Raw genomic sequence first — 22,289 nt, forward strand, 5'->3', positions numbered from 1 at the left:
AGAATAGGAATGGTTTAGATAATGGCTTTTTTTTTTTCTCTGGGTGGAGTTTGAGCCACTTGGGAGTTGATCGTTGAACAATGATATGAATAGGAAGGGCAGAATAACATAAAGAGGACAGCAACAACCCTGAGGCTGGGAGACTTGTGTGGTTGCTGGTGTCATATGCTGAAGCAGAAATTCGTTTGACATTTTGGAAGGGGAAGGCAGTGCTGGTCAGTCCTGGCTGCTGTGCTGGGTATGTGCTGATTCATTTGGCTCCGAGGATAATGCATTTTGCAGCAGAGAGGAGGCTTGTGTCTGTGCAGTTTTCAGGAGGAATTGTGCCATCACACTCCACAAACAGTAAACAGTGCCAAGCTGTGAAAGGGCTTGTGTCAGTAAGTCTCACCTGTGATGCTTCTGGCAGGCCATCTAACCAGCACCCAGGGAAGCCTCACAGACTGGTGACGCACTGTCTCCTCACATTTTGCAGTCTTTGCTGGTGAAAGTAGGCTAGAAATCACTGGCTTGGCCCTTTAGAGGGACTTCTTGCCAGGACAGTGGGTTCCTGTAAGATGAAACAGAAGTCAGGCAAAGAGTAAGATATTGATATTTCCCCATGGGGTTATTTAGGATCCCAGAGGAAACCATACCTGAAAACCAGAGTCTTCAGTCACAGACTCAGAGAGGAGGTGCAGTGCATGTAAAGCTGTGAAAGTACCCCAGGAAACACAGGCCATTCACATGGAGTATGACCAGCTATAGAGTAGTAGAGATACTCAAACACACAAAAGGACAGTGTGGATTTAGACATTTTGGGGCTAGACTTGAGTCCTCGATACACTTCAGCTTTGCTTCAACTAACTCAGCTTTGTTATTTTCTTAAAGTGAGTACAGTGCAGAGCTCTCTCCCAAAAGCTCTGGAAGCTGCTAGTGCAGTCTAGAAAGGGGGCTACATGTGTGATGCTCCTTTCCTATGATTTTTACTGCACAGTAGCTTTTACCCAGGTTCCAGCAGCATCCTGGTGGCACCAGTAATAACAGTGTAAAAGCATTTGGCCTCTTTTGGTTTGGACAGTCATCTGAGGCACTAAGAGAACTACCTACAGTGAGCTATTACAGCTGTTGGTCTCTGCTGACCTGGGCCAGATTTGATTGCTGATCCCGAGAGGAGAGGTTTCACTCTATCATTCTTCTCCAGAGGTTTCTGCTCTTCCTGGAAAAAAAAAATATTCAAGGGCATTTCTAATGGACACAGGAAAAACAAGCAAACACATCCCCAGGCTTTTACTTCTGTGCTGGTATTGCATTGCTTCCTGTGACCCTCTCTCTTCCCAGCAACGCCTAGATTTCAGGTTGCATAGGCTGGGTGGAATATATTTTAGAACAAGACTCTATTTAGCTGTGATGTCAACTGCAGCCAACTATAAAAAGCTCAGTAATGCTCTTTGAAAGTGTAACAGCTGCTGCTCTACACAGTCCCTGGTGTATTACAAGTCCGCCCTACTTCATGTTCACACAACCAAAATAAAATACAATAGCAATCATTAAATAGTTCAAGGAATTTGGGACATAATCTCCCCATAAACCAGGAGGAATTCAAGGTTAGATAAATTGATTCATTTTGCAGTTTGTTAACAGAAAGGTAATTTTACCTGGATTTGCAAAATTGACTGACTTTTACCTCACATTGACTATGTGCTATCAATGATCCCTACACAGTGAGAACAGAGCAGCAAACCTTCCTTTGGGCAGCTCTAAAACAAGGGTGTTGTTCACACACAATTACAAACTGAGCTCTTGCCTGAGGTAAGTCCATTAATGTTACCCAACATATAAAACCCATTTTCATCCTTAACTGGATTTGGCCATGTGTATTTAAAAAACCACTGACCAGGCCAAAATTTCCCATAGAAGCAGGAAAGGAAACTGTTGAAGGAAACTGGATTTATTAATCTAGAGTGAACAGACAGAAGTGAATGACTGTGGAATTGTGCTAGCACTGCACACCCTCACAGTACTGGAGAAGTGGTTTTGGCTAGGTCTCTGTTATGGTGGATGTTGTAGTAAAGTTTTTTTTTTTTTGGTTTTTTTTTTTTTGTTTTTTTGGGTTTTTTTTTCCTAAAATCTGAGCTATAAACATTCAGGAGTGATCAGGACATTTCACTCTGTGGACTTGCTTCTGTTGAGAACTTTGAAAAATCTTCCAGGCATATGTCTTCTTCACTAGAAAATGGGAAGGTTGAGCAACCTGCCCACAATGATGTGGAAGTCGGTGAGTGGCAGAGCAAAAAGATGAGCCTGGCTGTGCTTTCCCCCTTCCCTGTAGCTGCTGGCCTGCCATCTGGTGAGCTGGTATTACCAGTGGCACATCCAATTCCATTTCTGAAACCAGCTGAGACAGCTCAAACAATATGAATCCAGGAAGCAACAGCTACATAAAAAAGAAGGAAAGTTTCAGAAGAAAATCTCATGAGTGCCCAGTTTGCTGTAGTGATTGCTTGAAGTCCTGCTGGACTGACCCATGGCTTGGCAGGGCTTGTAGGCGGGACCAGCCAGGCTGAGGGACAGCACCCTCCTGCCTGGCAGAGCCTCCAGCTCCTTTCTGCATCCTTGTCAGGACTAAACAGTGCAAAGTGGCTGCAATGTTGCAGGCAGGGTGGTTTGGTTTGTAGTGCAGATAGGCCTTTGTAGTGTGGGTGGGGAGCAGCCAGTTCCAAGGGACGTGCCAACTCCTGTGACACGGGTTTGGCGCAGCCGTGAGCTCACCAGTCTGTGAGGAAATGGTCGCTGCCAGACACGGCTGTTACCAGAGGTGACAGGACAGGCAACGTGAGCAACAGTCTGGCATCAGTCAAAGCTGCTGGGATGGAAACATGCACACCATGGGATGGGCTTGGCATGTCTCTGAGCACTGGCTGCACCCAGCTCCCAAGCAGGAATGTTTGATCCATGAGGAAATCAGAGGCACCCAGAAATGAAAGCAAGCAGTCTCCAGGCAGACAGAAAGCTTGGGAGGGAGCCGGGGAGCAGCCTTGGTGCCTATCCTTCCCTGACTCTCTGAAGGCTCTTTGGAAACCCCCTCGGGCTCCCCCACCTTGCCAGGGCTCCTGGCTGTTCAGGGTATGAGCAGGAAAAGGACCTGGCTGGGGAGGTGGTTTCTTCTACCCACAGATACACATGCAAACACACAGCGTATGCTTGTTTAAATAAAGTGACGTTGAAGAAAGGTGACTTGTGTCAACACAGAGACTAATTTACATGCTACACTGTGTAGCAATATGGTGTCAGGTAAGAGCTGGCACATTTTTCATGTCCAGCCAAGTACACATAATGATATCACAGGGGGAGATGAATTGCTGTGGAATTAAAGGTTGTGTTTTCTTTAACAGCACCTAAGAAACAGGCTACTGGAAATCCTTGAACATTCAATAATCTCCTTGCCAGTGTCTCTAACAGTCTGCAGATTTTTTTAAGATTTTACTATATCCCTTGACAAATAAAGAGCTCAGTTCTTTAGATATTGAGCAGCCTCCTTTCTAAACAGGGACAGCTGAAACTTTCTGCAAAGCTTTTCTCTACCTTTGTCTGAGGATTTGTGACAACCAAGTGGCTTCCACACTTCTAGAAGTGAGGTAAATTGTTGGCCATGAGCCCATTTGATTAAAGAAGAGAAAAATCAGTCCTGCAATGCTAGATAGGTGCTAAGATGAAGCTGTCTGTCTCTTACAATAGCCATGGAAACCTCAGACTCCTGGTGTTCTGACTCTTTGGCTATGATCTTCCACGGTGACCAATTGATTGATTTAATCCTTTCACTACTTCTTTGTAGTCTTGGATCTTTGAGGTGTCAGAAGAATCATCAAACCAACTCCTGAAACATATTAGAAGGGAACATCTTGTGCTGTATCACTGGGGAATAAAAAAAAATACTTCCTTTCAAAACACATGTTTTTCCCTCTAATATATACTTTACAAGTTGAGGAAAACAAGCTCTTTCAAAAAAATAAAATTAAGAAAGTAAAAAGAAAATTTGGACCACTTTGCAATGATTGTGATCCCAAAGGTAACATCTTGTTTCTTTCACATGTGGTTATAACAGTTTTTTTCTTTGAATCTTCATGACTTTCCAGTCCTTCTGAAGGATTTTTCTCCTGTCTCTTAGATGACAGTTAGAAAGATGAAAATTGTTAGATATTTTGTTGTGCATTAGGTTACTTGCCTCTAAGTAAGCATTATTATCACCAAACCAGATCATATTGGATACTCTTACTTATTTCTGTGGGATTTGGGAGTCCTAATCAGGATCAGCCCCCTCCTGACATGACCACTTAAGCCAGGGGACTGGACTATTCTCCTAAAGTAATCAGCAGTGAGATAATTACATTTTTGCACCCAAAATGTAGTGAGAGGGGTTGGAACAAGAAGCCACTGACCTGCAAGAGGCATTTCACACCACAGTGATAAGGCACAACCCTCAAAGATTGCTACTGCCCTCTTTTTGGATAGAGAGGATGAGCAAGATCCAGCTGTCTGTCATGGCTAACAGGCTATGGACACACTACCAGGGATGCCTGGGACTCCATCCAGCAAGGAATTTCCTTCCTCAGCCTTTGATCTAGGAAGAAATGTCAGCTAATACTCCAAATATTAGAGCCTATTCTTTAGCTGGAAAATACCATTGTTTTGTTGTTGTTTAAAGGCTACTCAAGAATTACAGTGATGGGCACTCCGTGGAGGCCTGTAATAATCAACACCATGAGATATTCAGGTATGTTGATCCTAAAGGCTTGTCTATACTAGAGATACAGTTTTTTTCTGTATCTCAATGAGGTTAAAGACACGTGCCTGTGTGTGTAGCTACACCTAAGTGAGGGCTTTTATCAGCAAAAGACCCAGTCCTTAACTCACATAATTGCACTGCTAAGGCTCCTTGAGTGCAGCCCAGCTTATATAGATTCTGCAGGCGGAAGGACTCCAGAGAATTGCTCCTTTCATCATGACAGTGCCAGTGCTGACATTCTAAGTGCTGTTAACCTCTGCTGCTTTAGGACTGGTGTGTAGGAGCGCATCACCACTAAATCAGGCATTCATTCTCTCCTGGGAATGTTGTTCAGGAATCCAGCTGGTGGAATGTACTGACCTTGGTTAAGCTTTTCCTTTGAGAACTATTGCCCTGTTTTTCCCACACATGCCAGCCATCCCAGACCCCACTTAACAAGGTACATTATGAGGTCCCCAGCGGATAACTTCATGATTACTTTAAATTATATGTTAATATGTTGTTCCTCTCTTCATTCAAAGGTTCATTATCTTGCAGCAAAGGATGTGAAAGGAAAATTATTCACGTATCTCTGTACCTAAGAGAAAAACGTATGATGTCTTCAGCAGCAATTCCTCTCAGTCATCAACAAGATAGGAACCAGAAGGTGTGTAAATAAACTACAGACTATTTTAGCTGAAGTACATCCAGACTATGGATGTACTAAACATGACAGTGTTGAAGTCTGGGTTGGTGAAAAGTAAGGGCTTGGCAGCTTAAGCAGATCCTGCCGGCTGTTTCTTTTACCATCTCCCTGATTCCCACTCCTCTTCTTGCAGCCTTTCACCCTGACAATTGTACTGACTTGGTTTATAGGGCTGGGCTGTGAATCAGATCTGGGAATGAAGCCAGGAGGGAGAGAGGGAGAAGAGGTATAAAAGGAAGGAGGCTGCACTTCACTGCAAGCTAGTATTGCCACTGAAACCCCCACGTACCAAAATACAGCCTTCTGCAGTGATGGAGAGAGGAGCCACAGCTTTTCCAAAAGGACAATCTGTAAGCCAAGAGAGGGCACAGTTAATCAGTGCAGCCCCTCCACAAACTTAGCTTTGTGACTCTGGCTTGCAACAAAGGATCTTGCAGTACTGAGAAAGGATGTTACTGCTTATGTCCCAAAAAGACAGCCTACTCACAGACAGAGAGAATGAGAAGTCCTGGCTCAATAGTTTGTTCTGTGCTGTCCATTAGGAAACTGAACTGAAAAGGTTTTAGCTCAAAGTTTCCATTTTTGTTCACTAGCCTTACTCTCCATAATCTGCTCTGATTTTATTATCCTCAATAAGAAATAAAAAGAAATGAGAGGAGAAAAATATGTCAAAAGACTATTATCAGTCTGGTGAGTCCTATGTGATTCTCAGCAGTTCTGCTGTGCAGTACATTTCACTCTATAGTTGTTGCCACTGTGAGTAACTTCCAAGTCCACAAAAGCCACAAAGGAATGGAAGTCAATAGATTTAGTCCTGCCAGCCTCTCCACTAGCAGTCCACAAATCAGAGGAGGTTGAAATTGCCTGCTGAAGTGCAGTACTACTCATACTGAACAAGGGAGATAAAAATAAACTTCCTGTACTGAAAAGATGTTCATTAGAGCAGAAGTGCACAGGTAGGAAGCAAACTATCGAGTGATCTGAGTCTGACAGAACAGCAGGATGGCTGGATAGGTGTGGCTGCTCTTTAGCCAGCAGTTTGGTATTGCAGCTGGGCTATGTACAAGCTGGCTTCTGTCTGTTTCCCATTTGCACTGCTTTCCTTATGTTGCATTTAGTGGCTGTGCAGCCACAGGGAGAATCTGTTCATCTGGCTGACAACGGGCAGACCAACCATGCCATGAAAATGAGGAGTTTTCAGCCATATCGGCCATCTGGATCAACTCACCCTGAAGCCACTCCATTGCTAGATCCAGTGCAAGGGAAAGGGCAGGAAATGCAGCTGGGAGCAGTGGTGGAGTGCAACCACTGCTATTTGGCATTAGCTCATGGCTGTAACTGCTGTGCCCAAAGGGACAACCTGCTCCCATCCTCGCTGCCCTGCTCCTGGCAGCATGCTCTTGCTGCTGCCAGTGGTTTAGCGACCGCTTGGTGAAGCAGGCCTGCCCTCTGAGCCAGCAGAGAACTCAGCCAGCTGCTTTAAAAGGTGAAGAGGCTTGCTGAGAGGTCCAGCTAGCTTAGCTGACAACCAGGATGTTGATGGGAGTGTGTGGTGCCCTGGGAGCAGCCCAGGGCTACAGACATCTCATGAAACCTCATTCTCAATTTAACTCAATGCAGGAGAAATAACCCCAGACAACAACAAAAAAAAGTGAGCTACAGCTGAGCAGCTGAGAACCAGCCACATGCTCTCCATTAAAGAGTGCATCTGATAATCAGAGGAAGAGGGACAGGCTTACTGCATGCTTTTGAAAGGTGTGTTATCCTTCTGTTTGCTGAATAGAAGGAGTGACGTGGATAGCGCCATGTGTTGCTCACACAGCCTTGCTCTCACCAGGAGAGAGGCAGGAGGAACAGCAGTTTTGCACAGAAATCTCTCTGCCTATCATTTCCCATGCCTCTGGATAGTCTGGAGTTTCAAAGGTAGATACAGTTCATTTGAAAATAAAGCCAAAAAAGAAAAGGACACAGGAGGTAAGAAACTGGTATGTAACTCAGCACAGAAGAGGATGTGTCTGGAGCACCAGAGCTCAGGGTCAGCTGTGTGCCTCCTCTGTCCTCTTTGGGGACAGTTGCTAGTTGAGGTCAGACCCTGCCACAGAGGTACAACTCACTTTCTGGAGGTGTTTCAAAAGAGTATCCATAGGTGCTCTGAATTTACATGAATATAAATTATTCATCTTGCTGTTGGTTCACATTTTTTTCTGGGCACATAGCCAAAAGTGTAGTTGCTAATTGCATCAATTTCCCTGTTCTCTCTTCTGTAAAATCACTTTATTAGAGGAGTTGGTTAAATTCAGGAAGTGCTCCAGTTCCTGGCTGTATCTCATTTGGCAAAGACTTGTAGATAAAGTGCTGTGCTGCTTCTCCCAGGCCCTGTGCCTGTGAAGGGCGTGCCTGTTTACACAGCTACACCGCAGCAGATGCAATCATATCAGCGTGAGATAATGGAACCGGTATCGCTTCATTTATGAGGCCGAGCTGCTCTTTTATGGTCACCTGGAGCTGGGATAGCTGTCTCCATGCTATGGGGTGTTTGTGGTCTCTCAGAATGGGAATATTTAGTGAAGATGGGCCTTAGCACCTGTATATTTCCTCAGGAGTTGCTTGAGCACTCTGCCAATAAACCTGATTTCAGCAGGATTTGCTGACATGGCTAAAAAGCTATTGCCAAGATCCTATATCCAATTAACTTATTCTGCACCTCATACAGTAAGTTAGAGAAATTGATGTGAATGTCACCATAAATTACTACAAAAATGCAAGGCATTGAAGTGTGATCCCTGAGTTGAATGTGTCCTGAACATCTAAAGAGTTACTGAGAACATCTGCTGTCTGTCACACGTATGTTAGGGTCACCATGAGCTCCTAAACTTTAGGAAAAGCAACAAGCAGACAAAAAAAGAGCAGTCTGGTGGTAAATGAGGTTGAGTGGTCACCAAAATGGGCAACAAGGGCAGATGATAATGATGATTCTATGATTCATTCTAAGTCCTGGAAAAAGATGTTTTCCAACATCTAAAGTCAATTTCTATGAAATGACTGTGATCAAGAGAACTATAAGGGGAAAACAAAAACATGCTTTTAAGTCTGGATTGTATCAGACATAAGTACAAATAAAATTTGGTTTTCTTCATGTTTCTAGCAGAGTTGGGGGTCCACTACACTGTAGCAGAGAATGTCAGATCAGCTCCTAAGCAAACAGTTCATGTCTGTCCTGTAAGGAAAGACAGGCAGACAAAGCAAAAACCTTTAATTAAACCAAAAGAACTTGAACACTTTCTTCCACACTTTCTTCCTTCTGGTCATGGTTCTATTCAGCCAGTACAACTCCCATGAATAGAAAACAAAGATAATAAGAAGAGGAATAGGACTGTCATGTTATGGAAAATGGTCAATCCTGTTAATACTCACAAAATTAATTTAATTTCCAAACTTGGAGGATTTTAATTCATCCATTAATCTGGTCACTCTCACAGAGATACATGTAGCCTTTCCTACCAGGCACTCCACTCCTTTCCAGCTATGGAATCCCTGGGCTGCTACCATAGCACTAGGGCTGGAAATGATGGTCACACACAGTTTATTGAATGTAGTCATTCCTAAGAAACCGATAAAAATATTTCCCAAGTGAGAGATTTGCATTTCTGAGCCCATAGCACAGTGCCAGAACCAGCTGCTCAGAGATGCTCCTTTGAGATAATCAAATATTTAGCAGCCCTTGCTGCAGCAAACACCACATTAGGCCACATCTCTCAAAGTGGAGCTCTTCCTCTGTTCGACACCACCACCATGGGAGTGGGATTCCTCCAAAGGCCAGCCAAAGCCACAGGAAGCACATGGGTTTCATCAAGGGCTGTCTGGGAGAAAGGGCTGGTGCCCTGGTACCAGGAAGAGTGGAAGAGCTGTTTGTTTACATGAGGCCAGTGCTGTATGAATGTTTTGATTCTTTACTGTATAATTTCAGTGAGTAGTAACTGTTAAACATTCAGCAGCTTGAATTAAATAATTGATTTATTCTCTATAAATTTTCTAGGTCTACATTCCTTACTGTATTTACAGGACCAGACTCCCTCTCTGGGACTTGTATTTCTTCTGTGTTTCTTTTCCCACGCAGAAGCTGCTGTTCCAAGAAATGAATGAACATTTTACTGGCTGAACTTAGCATTTTCATCTTATCTGTGAATTAAGCTAAGGGTTTCCTCCAACACATAAATTATTGGGAACTCTTTGTCATAATCATGTGGGAAATATGTCTCCATTTACAGGACTGATGAGCAATTCACTGAAGGTGTTGCAAGTCATACTGGTTGCATGCCAGGGAACAGTCAGCTCAAAAAACCATCTCTGCAAATTCAAAATTTTCTTCTAGAAAAATGTTTCATCATTTGTCATTACATGATCCCAGACCAGGACTTCCTGACTCGTCCCAGGATTTAAAGTCCTATTTTTTTCCTAAAATACCATCTCACAGTTATTCCCCTTCCTACACCTGAAGGAGTTTCAGTCAGACACAGCACTGTCAGAGACATCTTGCTCTGAGTCTGCAGCTGGGATCTCTCCAAGAGTTTATGGTGCCCTTCGAGGAGGAAGTGCTCTGCTGGTGGCAGCTCACGTGCCCCTTGTATGGCAGAGGAAAGCTGGCACAAGGAGAGAGGAATGGCCTCACATTTGATAAGCACACCGAGCGTTCACTATGGGACACAGCCTGTCAGGAGATAAATCGATTTGCTGCAATTATTCCAGAATCAGCTCATCGGCATCTTGGATTTAGCTCAGTCTCCAAACACACAGACAAACTAAGGGCTGCCTGGTTTCAGGCCAGTCTCTTTCCATGAAGCAGAAACATCTCTGGTTTTAACAGCACAGAAAGTGCTGTTTCTTCCATTTGGGTGAAACAAAAAATCTGTAGGGATCAGTCAGAACTTCAACTTCTCTTACTCTGAGGATGCATTTGAAGGATAAAGAACTTAGTTTCTTAAAGCAGAAACTATGGATTAAAGTGTAGAATTGATGTCAGAAGAAAATATTTATGAAGTGCATACTCCTCAAGCCAAGCAGGAAATGTGTCAGACCAAAACTCTGAAAGCTGAAATTTCAATAGAAATTATTTATAAACTAACTATTAAATGTTTGCTGAAGTGACAGACCTGTAAGGCAGGATGCAGGCTTGTATGAGGAGATAAAATCATCTCTTCTACTGTTAGATTGGTCTGTGAGGTAGCACCAAATAGTCAGTACAGAGACCTGTGTGCTCTGGAGAGCTCCAACCAACAAAAGGGGATGGTACGGCCTCATTTTGCAGTCTTTGGCAGGAAAAAACAAATCATACGGTGTTACATTCGATCCTCAATAAACAAAAATACTAGTGAAGAGGCTACAAAGGATTTCCAGTTAGTTGTAAAATTTATTTTGAAGCTTAAGTGACTCATCATCCAAACCAAATTCTGCCCCATGTGTAAACAGTGCCTTGAGTGGCATTGTCTCTCAAGAAATACTAACTGGAAATGAAGTAATTTAATTTAAAGCTTTGCATTTCTTGTCCCTTTCACCCAAAGGCTTCTAAGCACTTTGTGTGACCATGAAATTTCTTCAACATTCCTGAGAGATCAACAGATGGACCCAAAGCCACTTGGAATGGCAGATAAGCTAGGCAATGTGACAAACTTCAGGGGATAACCCAAGAAGAGGGCACACAGGCTTTGGGGGGACAGATGAGACTCCCACCCCTCTGAGTTTCAGGAGGCTGCAGAGGTGTGCAGCTGTCTTGTTTAGCATTAGCTTCATGAACCACCAGGCAGGGATGTGCCAGTTCCCAGGTGTGCAGCCTGAATCTTGGTTTGGCTGAGAAATGTGACCAAATGCACTCCATGCTAAGGCAGTCTCTCAAAATCCTGCAAGATTGCATGAGCTGGGAATAAACCTCTGCAGCCGTGCATGGCAGAGACTCTCTCCCCTTCCACAGCACACGATAATAGTATTATTGTAAGCAGTGTTTCATGGTCACAAGGGAATGAGCTAATTGCAGATACAGCTCTTGGAGAAGTAATTGCCTTGTGCTCTTTTTACCTTTCTCTGGCTCATTTCTTCCCTCTCCTGTATGAGGCCTGAAGGATGATTTCTGAGACGAGGACAAGGTCAGCAGCAGGCTCCAGACCACCTTCCAGCTGGACCAAAAGGCTTTTACAGAATCAGAATTGTCAAGCTGGGAAGGGACTTCTGGAGATCACCCAGTCCAACCCTCTGCCAAAGCAGGGTCACCTGGGGCGGGTGACACAGAACTCATCCAGGTGGGGTTTGAATGTCTCCAAAGGGAGACTCCATGACCTCCCTAGGCAGCCCGTTTCAGTGCTCTACCAGCTCAGTGCAAAAGGTTGAGGTGGAATTTCTTGTGTTACAGTTTACGGCCATTGCTCCATACCCTGTTATGGGCACCACCGAAAGTCTCAGCACTTTCTGATATTTTTATGCATTATTGAGATTCTCTCTCAGTCTTGTCTTCTCCAGACTTAAACGGCCCAGCTTCCGCAGTCTCCCGTCTCGAGTGAGATATCGCTGTTGGAAAACCATTATCAACCAAGCATCCAAGAAGCGCGGACAGGGTGCCCGGCGGCGGCTCCCGCAGGCACTCACGTCCCCGGGACTCCCGGGGTGCGGCAGCCCAGAGGGAGGGGAGGGGAGGGGAGGGGTCGAGCCAGCCGCAGCCCCGGCGCATCCCGCGGCCCGGCGGGCGCGGGGCGGGGCTGCGGGCGGGCCCGGAAGATCCGGGTCGGAGGGGACGGGAAGTCGGGACGTGGCCGCCGCAGCGGAGCAGGAGGCGGAGGGCGGGTGGGAGGCGGCGGAGGATGGCGGCGGTGCTGAGCTCGGACCGGCTCGAGGTCTCGGTGGACGGGCTGACGCTGAGCCCCAACGCCGAGGTGCCGCCCTGCGAAGCGCGGCCGGCGCAGGGCGAGCCGGCGGCGGGGCGGGGCCGAGCGGGCCCCGGCGCCCCGGGCGCGGCGGAGGCCGGCGGCGAGGCGGCGGAGGAGGCGGCGCTGAGCCTGGAGCGGCGCTGGGGCTTCGCGCTGGAGGAGCTCTACGGGCTGGCGCTGCGCTTCTTCAAAGGTGAGCCTGGCCCCCGGCCCGGCCGCACCGCCCTCCCCGGCACCGGGGCAAACACCGGCACCGGGGAGCCCCGGGCGGCATCGCCCGCCGGGCCGGGCCGCGGGGCTCAGGCGGAGCCCCGGGTGCCGGCCGCAGGAGGGCTCGGTGTGCCGGGGCGAGCCCGCGGGGATGCGCTTTGTCCGGTGCCGGACGTGAGGCGGGGCGGGAGCAGAGGCCCGCTCTGCAGAGCAGAGCACTGCCGGGGTGTGCAGCTCCCCGCCTAAAACCGGAGCGGCGGTGAGAGAGCTCCGTGCCGGTGGCGCGGGAACGGAGAGCTCGCAGGCGTGGGCGAGGAGCGCTCGCCGTGAGCGGTGCCGCGGCTGCTGACAGCCCGGGTCCTGGCGGGAGTGCCGTGCCCTCTCCTCAGTGTGCCGGCTCCAGGGCTGGCTTTGCTGCTTCAGGACGAGAGGACACAGCTTGAGCTGTGCCACGGGAAGTTCAGGCTGGAGATTACGAAGAATTTCTACACAAAACGGGTGATTAAACATTGGAATGCGCTGCCCGGGGAGGTGGTGGAGTCACCGTCCCTGGAGGTGTTTAAGGAAGGACTGGAGGTGGCAATCAGTGCCACGGTCTGGTTGACACGGTGGCGTTCTTAAGGTGGACTCGATAGTCTCAGAAGTCTTTTCCAGCCTAAATGATTCTATGATTCTGTGTGCCACCATGACCCCAGCAGGCAGCTGTGAAATACCGAGGTGTAGACCTGGAGTGTTTTTGCTGGGATCCCCTGTAGCCAGGTTTGCTTTTTGGGAAGGTGGACATACCTTGCCACACTCGGTGTCCTCCGGAGGGAGAAGCGGGCTGTGGGGTTTTGAGGGAGGAGCTGTGCTCACTCCATTGAGCACATTTCACCAGTGTTTCACCCCTGTGGCTTTCAGGCAGACCCTGCTTCAGGTGGAGCAGGCAGTACAGCCTAATGCCTGCATTAGGGAAGACAAGCTGTGCACTTGGAAAGGTCAGTCTTGTGGCAGTCAGTTGCTAGATGACCTCCCGGGGAGGCTGCCTCTTTCTAAGGGCAAGCACTTGCTGGCAGGTGGAAACACTGCTGGAAGGACAAAGCTGTCTTTCTTCACATTAGCTAACCTGCACCTGGTAGTTGTTAGGAGTATGTGAGGCACTAAGCAATTTTCCTAAGCCCCGGTGCTTTCACTCTGTTCTGATGCCCTTCAACAAAGTAGTTATTTTTTTAGTATGTTAATAATCAGAGGTGTTATTTTTTTTTTAACTGTAAAAAACCATGAGGGATCATAAGAGCTTATTTTTTTTTCCTCCTGTATCAGAGCTTATCAGGTTGTGGAAGCGTTGTACTCAATGTCTCTTTCTTCTTTCTGTAAAAGAAGTTGCTTAAAAGAGTTCTGGTTGTGTTTAATGATGCAGAAAGAAATGTCTCTGCAGCAGCAAATTCCTTGTCTTGGTCACCTGTGGTCTTTTTCTGTCTTGGGTTGAATATTCTACGGGAACCTCTTTTTACAGTGTGAACTTGTGTTTACAGTGCAAAAGTTAGGTGCTGTGAATACTTTATCTATATTGTTGCTGTGTAGCAATAACCTATATCTGTTATATCATGTTTTAACACAATTTATGTTCTGGCTTTATCTCCTCTCTAATGGTGGAGTCTGTGCAGCGTTATTTGTGTGTAAGTTCCAGTTCCTTGCCTTGTGCTCTCTTAGCAATGTTTTTTTTGTTGCTGTTCTTTTTAATCAAAACTTTTTAATCAGCTTACTTCTGCTCCTTTTTTAACCTTCTGCAGTTTCTTGTAACTCATAGTTCGGCTCATAAGATGATAATTTTCCCCATTCAATTGTGTTGTCAGTCTTTCCAGTGAAAATTTTGTTTCTCTATCCTTGTGGCTGGAATAACTCGCACAAAGTCATTGCTCATCATTTCGTCTGTAGATTTTTTCCTAAAAGTGACATAACACAAAGATTTTTATTTATAGGTCTGATGGGGAGCTACAGGAGCTTGCAATGCTTGGGTTACTGATTCTTCCAGCTTGTTCTATATCTGCACAGCTCCAAAAATAAGTGGTCTCATTTCCAAATTATTTTTATGCTGTCAGAACAACTGTGGGAGTGGGCACGCTTGGTTAGCAGCCCTGTGCATGCCAAGCAGCAAACAGGGATTCCTCCTGTACTTCATGAGGCAACAGATCTATCTGAAGGGTGGCCCATGTTAATAGGTCAGTGCTGAGATGTTGTTTCTGACCATTCTTCTAAAATCTATGCTGATAGTTAAGCGGCTTTTTTTCTGCTTCAGTGTGCAACCCGAGTTGTCTGTAACTTTTGGGGTTACAAGATAAGGTTAATCTGATCAAAATACTTCAGGTTTGCTTATTACAATGGCTGCTGGCACTTGTCAGTGTTGGCATACTGCAGGTAACAGAGTTGCTCAGAGACAAGACAGGGTGAGAGTGTGTATAAAGAATGAGCAAAACACAGCAGAAACTAGGCTAGGATATTAAAGAGACTCAAAAGCTACTTTATTCTGTCTCTGATAAAAGAGAAATCTAAAGCAGATCTAAAATGCTCAACCCTGGGTCACTTCAACTGTCAGGCCTTAGGCTGTGCAGGAGATGTGCACTATATTTTTTCTTTTTTTTTTTTTTTTTTTTAAGATTCATAGTGGATTGTGAAGAGAGCTTTTCAGAATAACAAAGGCATAGAAAATAGATGATAACAGTGTTCCAGTCCATTTTTCTGTGGGAAACAAGAGCCTTCTTTTCCTTATGCACTCTCCCTCCCTGCTCTGTTAAGCCTAGTGCAGTGTCAAGCAGCATTTTGGCTGCCATTAAGAAGCTGCTGCACTGTGCTGGATCCAGCATACAGTGGAGAGCAGTCATGTTACAGTCATTGCACATTGCCTTGTCTCTAGGACTGCCTGTAATTGTGAGCCCTGGGGCATCTGGCACAGTAGGGAGTGTCTCTGATGGCTTCCTCTGCTTGCTGAGCTGGTACAAGTTATGCCAGTGAAGGTAACCTGTTCAAGCTCTGTCCTGAAGCGGGAGAGGGTGGCTTGCATAGCTCTGCCAGCAAATCTCTCCCTGGATCAGCCTGGCTTTGTTGTTTTCCACATCCTGTCATTGAAATACCATTGCACCCAACCTTCAATATATGACAGTCCCTGAAGTGTTCATGCACTGTCTAAAGTGATTTGCAGTGCAGCACATCTGAGCAGACAGTACACAAACCATATCATTTTGGTATCTAAAAGCTCTCCTGGAATGTTAAGTACTCTAATTTTCTTTGACTGCTCTAAGTTATTTCCTCTTATCCTAACAAGAATGCATCTTCAACCTCAGCAGAACATCTTTCTCAGTTAATTGTTTGACCTCTTTTATGGGCACTAATTTGATGGTATGATTGTAATTCGTAAGTTAAGTAGGCTCTTGTCAAGAATATGAAAACCCCTATAACGTATCTACATTTGTGAAGTTGAGCTTTGATCATATTTAATTGGAAGGGCCAGTCAGTAATTCTTCTGTTGAGGCAGAACACGCTTTCAGGAGAGGAGGATTAGGAGTGGAAGAATGAACTGGGCTCTGCAGGCAGCAGTTCAGTCCTCACGCTTCTCAGTTTTGGTCTTGCTCATTAAAACCTCACAAATGAATAGCATTAACATATGTGAGTTCTGCTCTTAAAAAGTATGAGGTGAAAAATCACTCTTCACAAATTATTTTCCATTTGCTTCTAGATGACTCAACTGAATGATATCTCAGTGGAATTAGGCATTCAGAGTGGGTGCAGTAGGTGAAGATGGAGTGGAAGGTGTAGCACGGTGTGTCGTCTAATGGGGAAAAATCTGAAGTTACAGAGGAGTAACAGTATCTTGCACAATGCAGTCTCTTAAGCATATTTCTTAAACTCCTTTGTGTCTAAATTTGTGGCTTTTATCAATCCATGTCAATAATACAGTGCCACACAGTGACATAAGCCCCTCACATTACTAGTAACAGCTTCATCTTTCTGTTGTGGTGGAAAACTGAGCATCTCCCTGCCCTTGTTGGGTCAGGGATACCAGTGGCATAGGGAAAGTGGTACGGTTGCTGTTTTACTGCTGTGCATGTCCTTTGGAATTTTCAGTGTGTTCCCTGGAGCTCTTTGGTGTTCTTCCACTTCCCCCAGCTGTGGGAGGTGTGTGGGTAATGCCTGCTTAAATGGCGTGTTCACGGATGCTTGGATCCCTTTGGCACTTCTACTTGTCTAGACACACTAATGCTCTTTTTGGCATATTTGACTCTGCAGATGAATTCAGGTCCTCTGGTTCATTTAAACACCAACAATTCCTGATCTTTGGGCTAATTATACAGTGGTTTATGCTGTAGAGTTCAACTGCAAAATAGTTAGTATGAAACATAACTTCACTGTCTGACTGGCTGCAAGTGTTTTTCTGATAATTTGCTTCTAAGCTACATTATGTAAAAGTCACTGGAAGCTTGTCTTGTATTTCTCTCCTCTGTCTTTTCCCCTCTCTTATTTAGCTTGTTTGTTGTTTTTCCTTTGGGTCACCATTCCTTGTAAATGCAGATTTTGGCTTCTCACAGTAATTAGGGCATGAGGTCTGACTTTTCTGTTCTGTGAAAATGCAGATGTGCTGTGCATTGCATGGGAAATGAAGGTTTTTTCACTTTAACTCTCCTCAGGGGTTAGTACAAATACTGATGTTACCTGGCTTAGGTAGCAGCTTAGCACATAAACCAGCTGTGTGTTTTGCCAGACAGATGTAGGTACACAGGTTATGAAAAGTTAACTGTGCTATAGGGACCCCTTGAGAATCATGCTTTGTTCAGAAGCCTGGCAAAATTTCAGTGCAGTACCTTTATCTATTGACTTGCTTTGTAGCACGATGCCCCAGGATATTACGTATTATTTCAAAGTAGTGCTCTTTATTGAGGCTAATGGAAGTGCTTGTTGTCTAATAAGTAAATTCTGAATTGAGTGTAAAGTGTGTAGAGTTGAGGAAAAGCCAAAGGGCTCTTTGGTAGGCCTGAGAGCAGGAGTAGAAAGCTCACCAGAATGTGGTGATTTGAATCCCTTAAGGATCACAAACTTGGGGTGGGAAGGGACTGCTGGGGATTGTCAGGTTTAGCCCTCCTTTTCAGTTCAGGCTTCGTGGCACTGTCTCTCTTTGGGTTTTGAACATCTTCAGTCATGGAGACTTTAAAAACTTCAGGGCAACCAGTTCCAGTGCTTGATCAATCTCAGTTAAAAAAAAAAAAAACAAAAAAAAACCAAAAAAACCCAACAGCATTAAGAAACCCCCAACAACTTCAAGCAAACAAGCAAAACCCCATAAAAATGCTTAAGTGGCATTTCTTATACTTCAGTTTGTGTCAGCTGCCTCTTATCCTTTCATTGTATATGCTGAGTAAACTCTGTTTCACTTTTTACTTTTACCTTTTCTACCCCACCAGATACTTTTGGAAGTAGATATTTTTTGGGAGAAGTGCTTCTGTTTTTGAAGCTGGCAGTTATATTTGGTGCAAGGCTGTGTGACACTGGGACAAGAGCAAATACTTGAAATTCTGCAACAGTGATGTGGACTTCTAGGAATAGATAATAAGTAATTAAATGTTTGCCTTCCTAATAATTTGATTGTGGCTTCAAAATAAACGGCATGCATGTAGTAGTTCCTTGTGATTTTTTAGCTAAGTCCAGCAATGTACTGAACTTTCTCTATCAAAAATAGAATGTCTTGCTGTGACCTGCAAGCACTTTCCCCTAGGATTGTTTCTGATTTTCAGAAGTATTTGCTCTGAGTTTTTCAATACTGTAGTAGGGGTATTTTCCTTCCACTGTAGTTCTAAGATTCACTTCTTTTCCTGTTAATAACTGTTGACAAGTGTCAGCCAAGCAATTTTGCAGTATGTGTCAGCCTGAAAGTTAGGTGTGGACTGTTCAGTCTGGGGCTGTAAACACCTTGCTCCGAAGGAGAACTGGGAATGAGGGGCAGCTTTGTCTCCAGCTCCCAGTTACATGGAGAGCAGTGCAGTCATGGGAAGTCTTTTACCTCTGGTAGTAGCTTCCTCATTTCTCCTTCCAAAAGGAGATGTTTATTTACCTGTTTTCCTGTTCAAGAAAAATGCCTTCTTCTCAATGAACAGTGTAATCACACACAGCAATGCCTGTTTGTTTGATTTGTTTTGACAATTCAAATGTGTTGAGGTAAGTCCTAGCTGACTAATTCATATATCATTTTAAATCAATGCAAGTGTCTTCTTACCAGTAAAAGCATGGTGGGATCTAACTGGGAATGCTTCAAAAGATCTTCCTGTGGAGCCACTGGAACTTTTTCAGCCTTATGTTGCCTTCTTATTGTCAGAGTTCACTGTATGTGTTCGAGCTGATGGAGTCAGGTGCAAGGATTTTCATTGTGAGGGGCTGTTCCAGCTGCCTTGGCCAAGGGCAGCAATTGTATTCCCTCAAGGAAAACTCTCCTTGACTCTTATTTTTTCCTCTCTGCAGTTTTCTTTGCCTTCAGCCTTGGTTGTTGTGCTTTCATCAATGTGAAGAGCATGAAAGGAGAGCCGTTTATAAAGCTAGCATCACGTCTTTCTTTGTGGAAATCCATTCTGTGCACGCTAGAGTAGACTTGGCAGACACATTTGAATTCAGTTAAGGTTTTTAAATATTTTGAAGATAAAAATCCATATGGTGTGATGTTCAACAAATTAATGTAAATATCTATGTGATGACTGACTGTAGATAGTGGGATGCAAAGCACTCCACACTGAAGTTTTCATTAGCCAAAGTAGATGTGTTTCTTCTGGACAGATTTATATTTTTAAAAGAATTGACCTAATTTGTCTAATCTTTTGTGACTTGACATTTTTTCTCTTTTTTTATGGTGGAAATAATGGTAATGGTTATGCAAAACACTCATTCATATTCTGTGCTTAATTAATCACAATAGTGAAAATGATTTTTTTTTTTCCCTACAGAAAAAGATGGCAAAGCCTTTCATCCAACATATGAAGAAAAGCTCAAACTTGTGGCACTGCACAAGCAGGTTCTGCTGGGACCTTACAACCCTGACACTTGCCCTGAAGTTGGATTCTTTGATGTGCTGGGGAATGATAGGAGGTAAAAGGGCTGGTGCTTTTGTTGGTCTTAACTCTGCTTTTCCTGTGAGAAGATAACATCATCCAATTTCTACAACTGTGTGGGTTATCTCAAGTGTCTGTGCTAGTGGAAAGTGAAAGTGGCCTCTTCAAATACATCTTAGAAGTGTGAGTCACAGTTCAGTACTGGAGCTAACAGAAGAATATTGTTGGTTTTTTTTTTTTTCAACCACACTAAAAGCTGCTCTGCTGACAGTCCAGTTTCTTGTAGCAGTTTAAGATGCATTAATGTGCAGGCCTCTGTTTCATCAGAACTCCACACCATGGCTACAGCAGGCTAAGGCTTTTGCCAGTGGTAGAAGCATTCACCACAGCTTGTCCTAACACCAAGATATTTTCTGAAGTCAGAAAATTAAAACCTTATGCATTCAAACCCTGAGTAAATCTTTTATGAGACCTGGGAAGTCTCAGGTATATCTCTTGTGTTGCTTTCAGCTCAGGCTGCAGTTCTCATGTTCATTGTTGCTCTTTTTAGTGTTCTAGAATGAAGGCAACGTGCAACACAGCAGTGGCTTCTCTGAGGTGGACCCAGTGCACTGCTTCTGCACAAAAGGATTCAGCTTTTCTTAGAACAAGGCTCTTTCTTTCAACCAACTGAAGTGCTGTAATCAGTATTTGTTACCATGTTTGTTCATTCAGAAAAATATATACTTTTTTTTCCACAAACTAGAGTGGAAGTAGGTTAGAAAAATACTTCAGGTTCACTTGTTTTTGGACATAGTTCAGAATTCAAAGTAGGGTTGATGGGATGTATGAAATTTCATGTAAGAGCTGAGTTATGTCTATTTGAAAGAAGAAGAAAAGAGAACATTGTGCAGGCAGAAGAGAACATTGTACTGCCTTTGGGAAGAAGTTGTTTGTTCTCTGAAACTGCAAATGATAATATTTGATTCCTGGTTTTCCAACTTTCTTTTCTTTGCTGGGTTGTCAGTGCTCACTACTAGCTTCAAAAGAGTTGAGTCTGTTGTTTCAGCTGAATTCTCTCTCTCAGGAAGGAATGGGCTGCCCTTGGAAACATGTCAAAGCAAAAAGCTATGACAGAATTTGTCAAGCTCCTACATAGGTGCTGCCATTTGTTCTCAACATATGTCACTTCCCACAAGATAGAGAAAGAAGAGCAAGAAAAGAAAAGGTAACATTTGGGTGCTTTGGTGTTAGCATCAATGGAGTGTGTAACTCTTGGCCTGCAGACAGTATCACAGCCAGCTTAGGTTGGAATTGTCTTGGGAAGGGAAATACTTGCAATGTAGGAGGCTGTGGTACTATTTGATCTCCTTAAGCCTTTCTACTTTGCCAGTAATGGGTCGTTGTTTAGGAGTTTTAAAAATTTTGCTGATGATCTGCCTAAGAAGAAATGCTTCACAAAATGTCTGTCCCAATATGTCTGTGGACTAAATATGCAGAGAATATTAAATTGTCAGTTTGAACCTTCTCTTCTAATATGAGTTAGCAGCTTGACAAAGGCTGCCTTGTTATTGCTTCTAGGTGTGATTATTAAACCATAGTATCCACATCATTATTGAACACGTGTGAAAGCTTGGAAGATGTGCTTAAAGCTTCCAGGCAATTTTTTCTGCTATACAGGTGGCATAGTAACAGGTTAGCATGAATATCAAATTGTAACACAGAATTTACCCTTGTCATGCTGCTGAGTGCAGTAAAACTCTGCAGTAATCCGATTTTTTTGTGTGTCCAGTAAGCCACTTCTCCAGGCCAGTTTTAGTGTGAGGAGATGGTACCGGACAAAAAACCTCACTGGGCAGGCAAAAGGCAGGTTACAGCATGTTGAAAATAACTGATCCTAGGATTGTAGGAATGCTGAAATGGCTTACTGAGTGGATGTTGCAGAAGAGAAGAGGAAGAGCGAAGGCGGCGTGAGGAGGAGGAGCGGGAGCGGTTACAGAAGGAAGAAGAAAAACGTAGGCGAGAAGAAGAAGAAAGACTGAGAAGGGAAGAAGAGGAGAGGAGGAGAATAGAGGAGGAGCGACTTCGGATGGAACAGCAGAAGTGAGTAGTGGAAACAACACTTAAGAGAAAATAACTGCCTTGCATTTGAGACAATTCTATACTTGGAATATGCAGTTCTAATTATAATTTATTGTTCCCATCACATCCGGATGCTGAAAACACAGATCTGGCTTTGCACATGTAATATTTAAGAGAATAGTAAAGCTGTTCCGCATCAGTCAGCAACTATTTTCCACCAGAGAAATGTCTTTGCAGGGGGTGTCTCTGAAGTAGATCCTGTGCTCGCTATGTAGTGGTTTTGAGAAGGGAGCAAATAATTAAACCACAAGTTTTGCTGCTTGTTTAACATGGCGAGAGCCAGAGAAGTGTAAGAGACAGACATGAATTTATATATACAATAAAAAGTGTTGCACACTGCTAAGTAACAAGAAGTGTGGTATGCCTTGAAGTTGAGGGTTTTTTTCACTTGAATGGGAGTTGTGTATTAAGTGGTCATAGCAGGTTACAGAGATAAAGAGTTTAGACAGAAAAGGAATGTGGACACCAAGTGTATCTAAACTGGTCATAGTTTGCTGAAAAGCAGTAAATCCTGCTCTTTGGGATATTAGACC

General features: G+C 44.3%; 1 protein-coding gene and 1 long non-coding RNA gene across 4 annotated transcripts in view; one reads left to right on the forward strand and one right to left on the reverse strand.

Moving 5' to 3' along the window:
* Positions 1 to 22,289, forward strand: part of ACBD3 (acyl-CoA binding domain containing 3) — a 40,169-nt gene that overhangs the window by 10,396 nt on the left and 7,484 nt on the right. For 2 of the 3 annotated variants that reach the window (XM_072927485.1, XM_072927486.1), the window contains exons 3-5: positions 19,531 to 19,672; positions 20,702 to 20,842; positions 21,559 to 21,717. In XM_072927485.1, the coding sequence (XP_072783586.1) occupies positions 19,531 to 19,672; positions 20,702 to 20,842; positions 21,559 to 21,717 (442 nt within the window). Of the gene's footprint in view, positions 1 to 12,230; positions 12,555 to 19,530; positions 19,673 to 20,701; positions 20,843 to 21,558; positions 21,718 to 22,289 lie in introns of those variants that run through there. The other variant, XM_002197527.7, reaches the window with a different exon arrangement.
* On the reverse strand, positions 37 to 12,237 carry LOC140683792 (uncharacterized). Its single transcript, XR_012055279.1, has 3 exons — positions 11,520 to 12,237; positions 1,123 to 1,198; positions 37 to 550 (listed from the first exon to the last, which is right to left on the reverse strand). It is a non-coding gene; the product is annotated as an uncharacterized lncRNA (long non-coding RNA).

Source organism: Taeniopygia guttata, chromosome 3, assembly GCF_048771995.1.
Source record: "Taeniopygia guttata chromosome 3, bTaeGut7.mat, whole genome shotgun sequence".
Classification (NCBI taxonomy): domain Eukaryota; kingdom Metazoa; phylum Chordata; class Aves; order Passeriformes; family Estrildidae; genus Taeniopygia; species Taeniopygia guttata.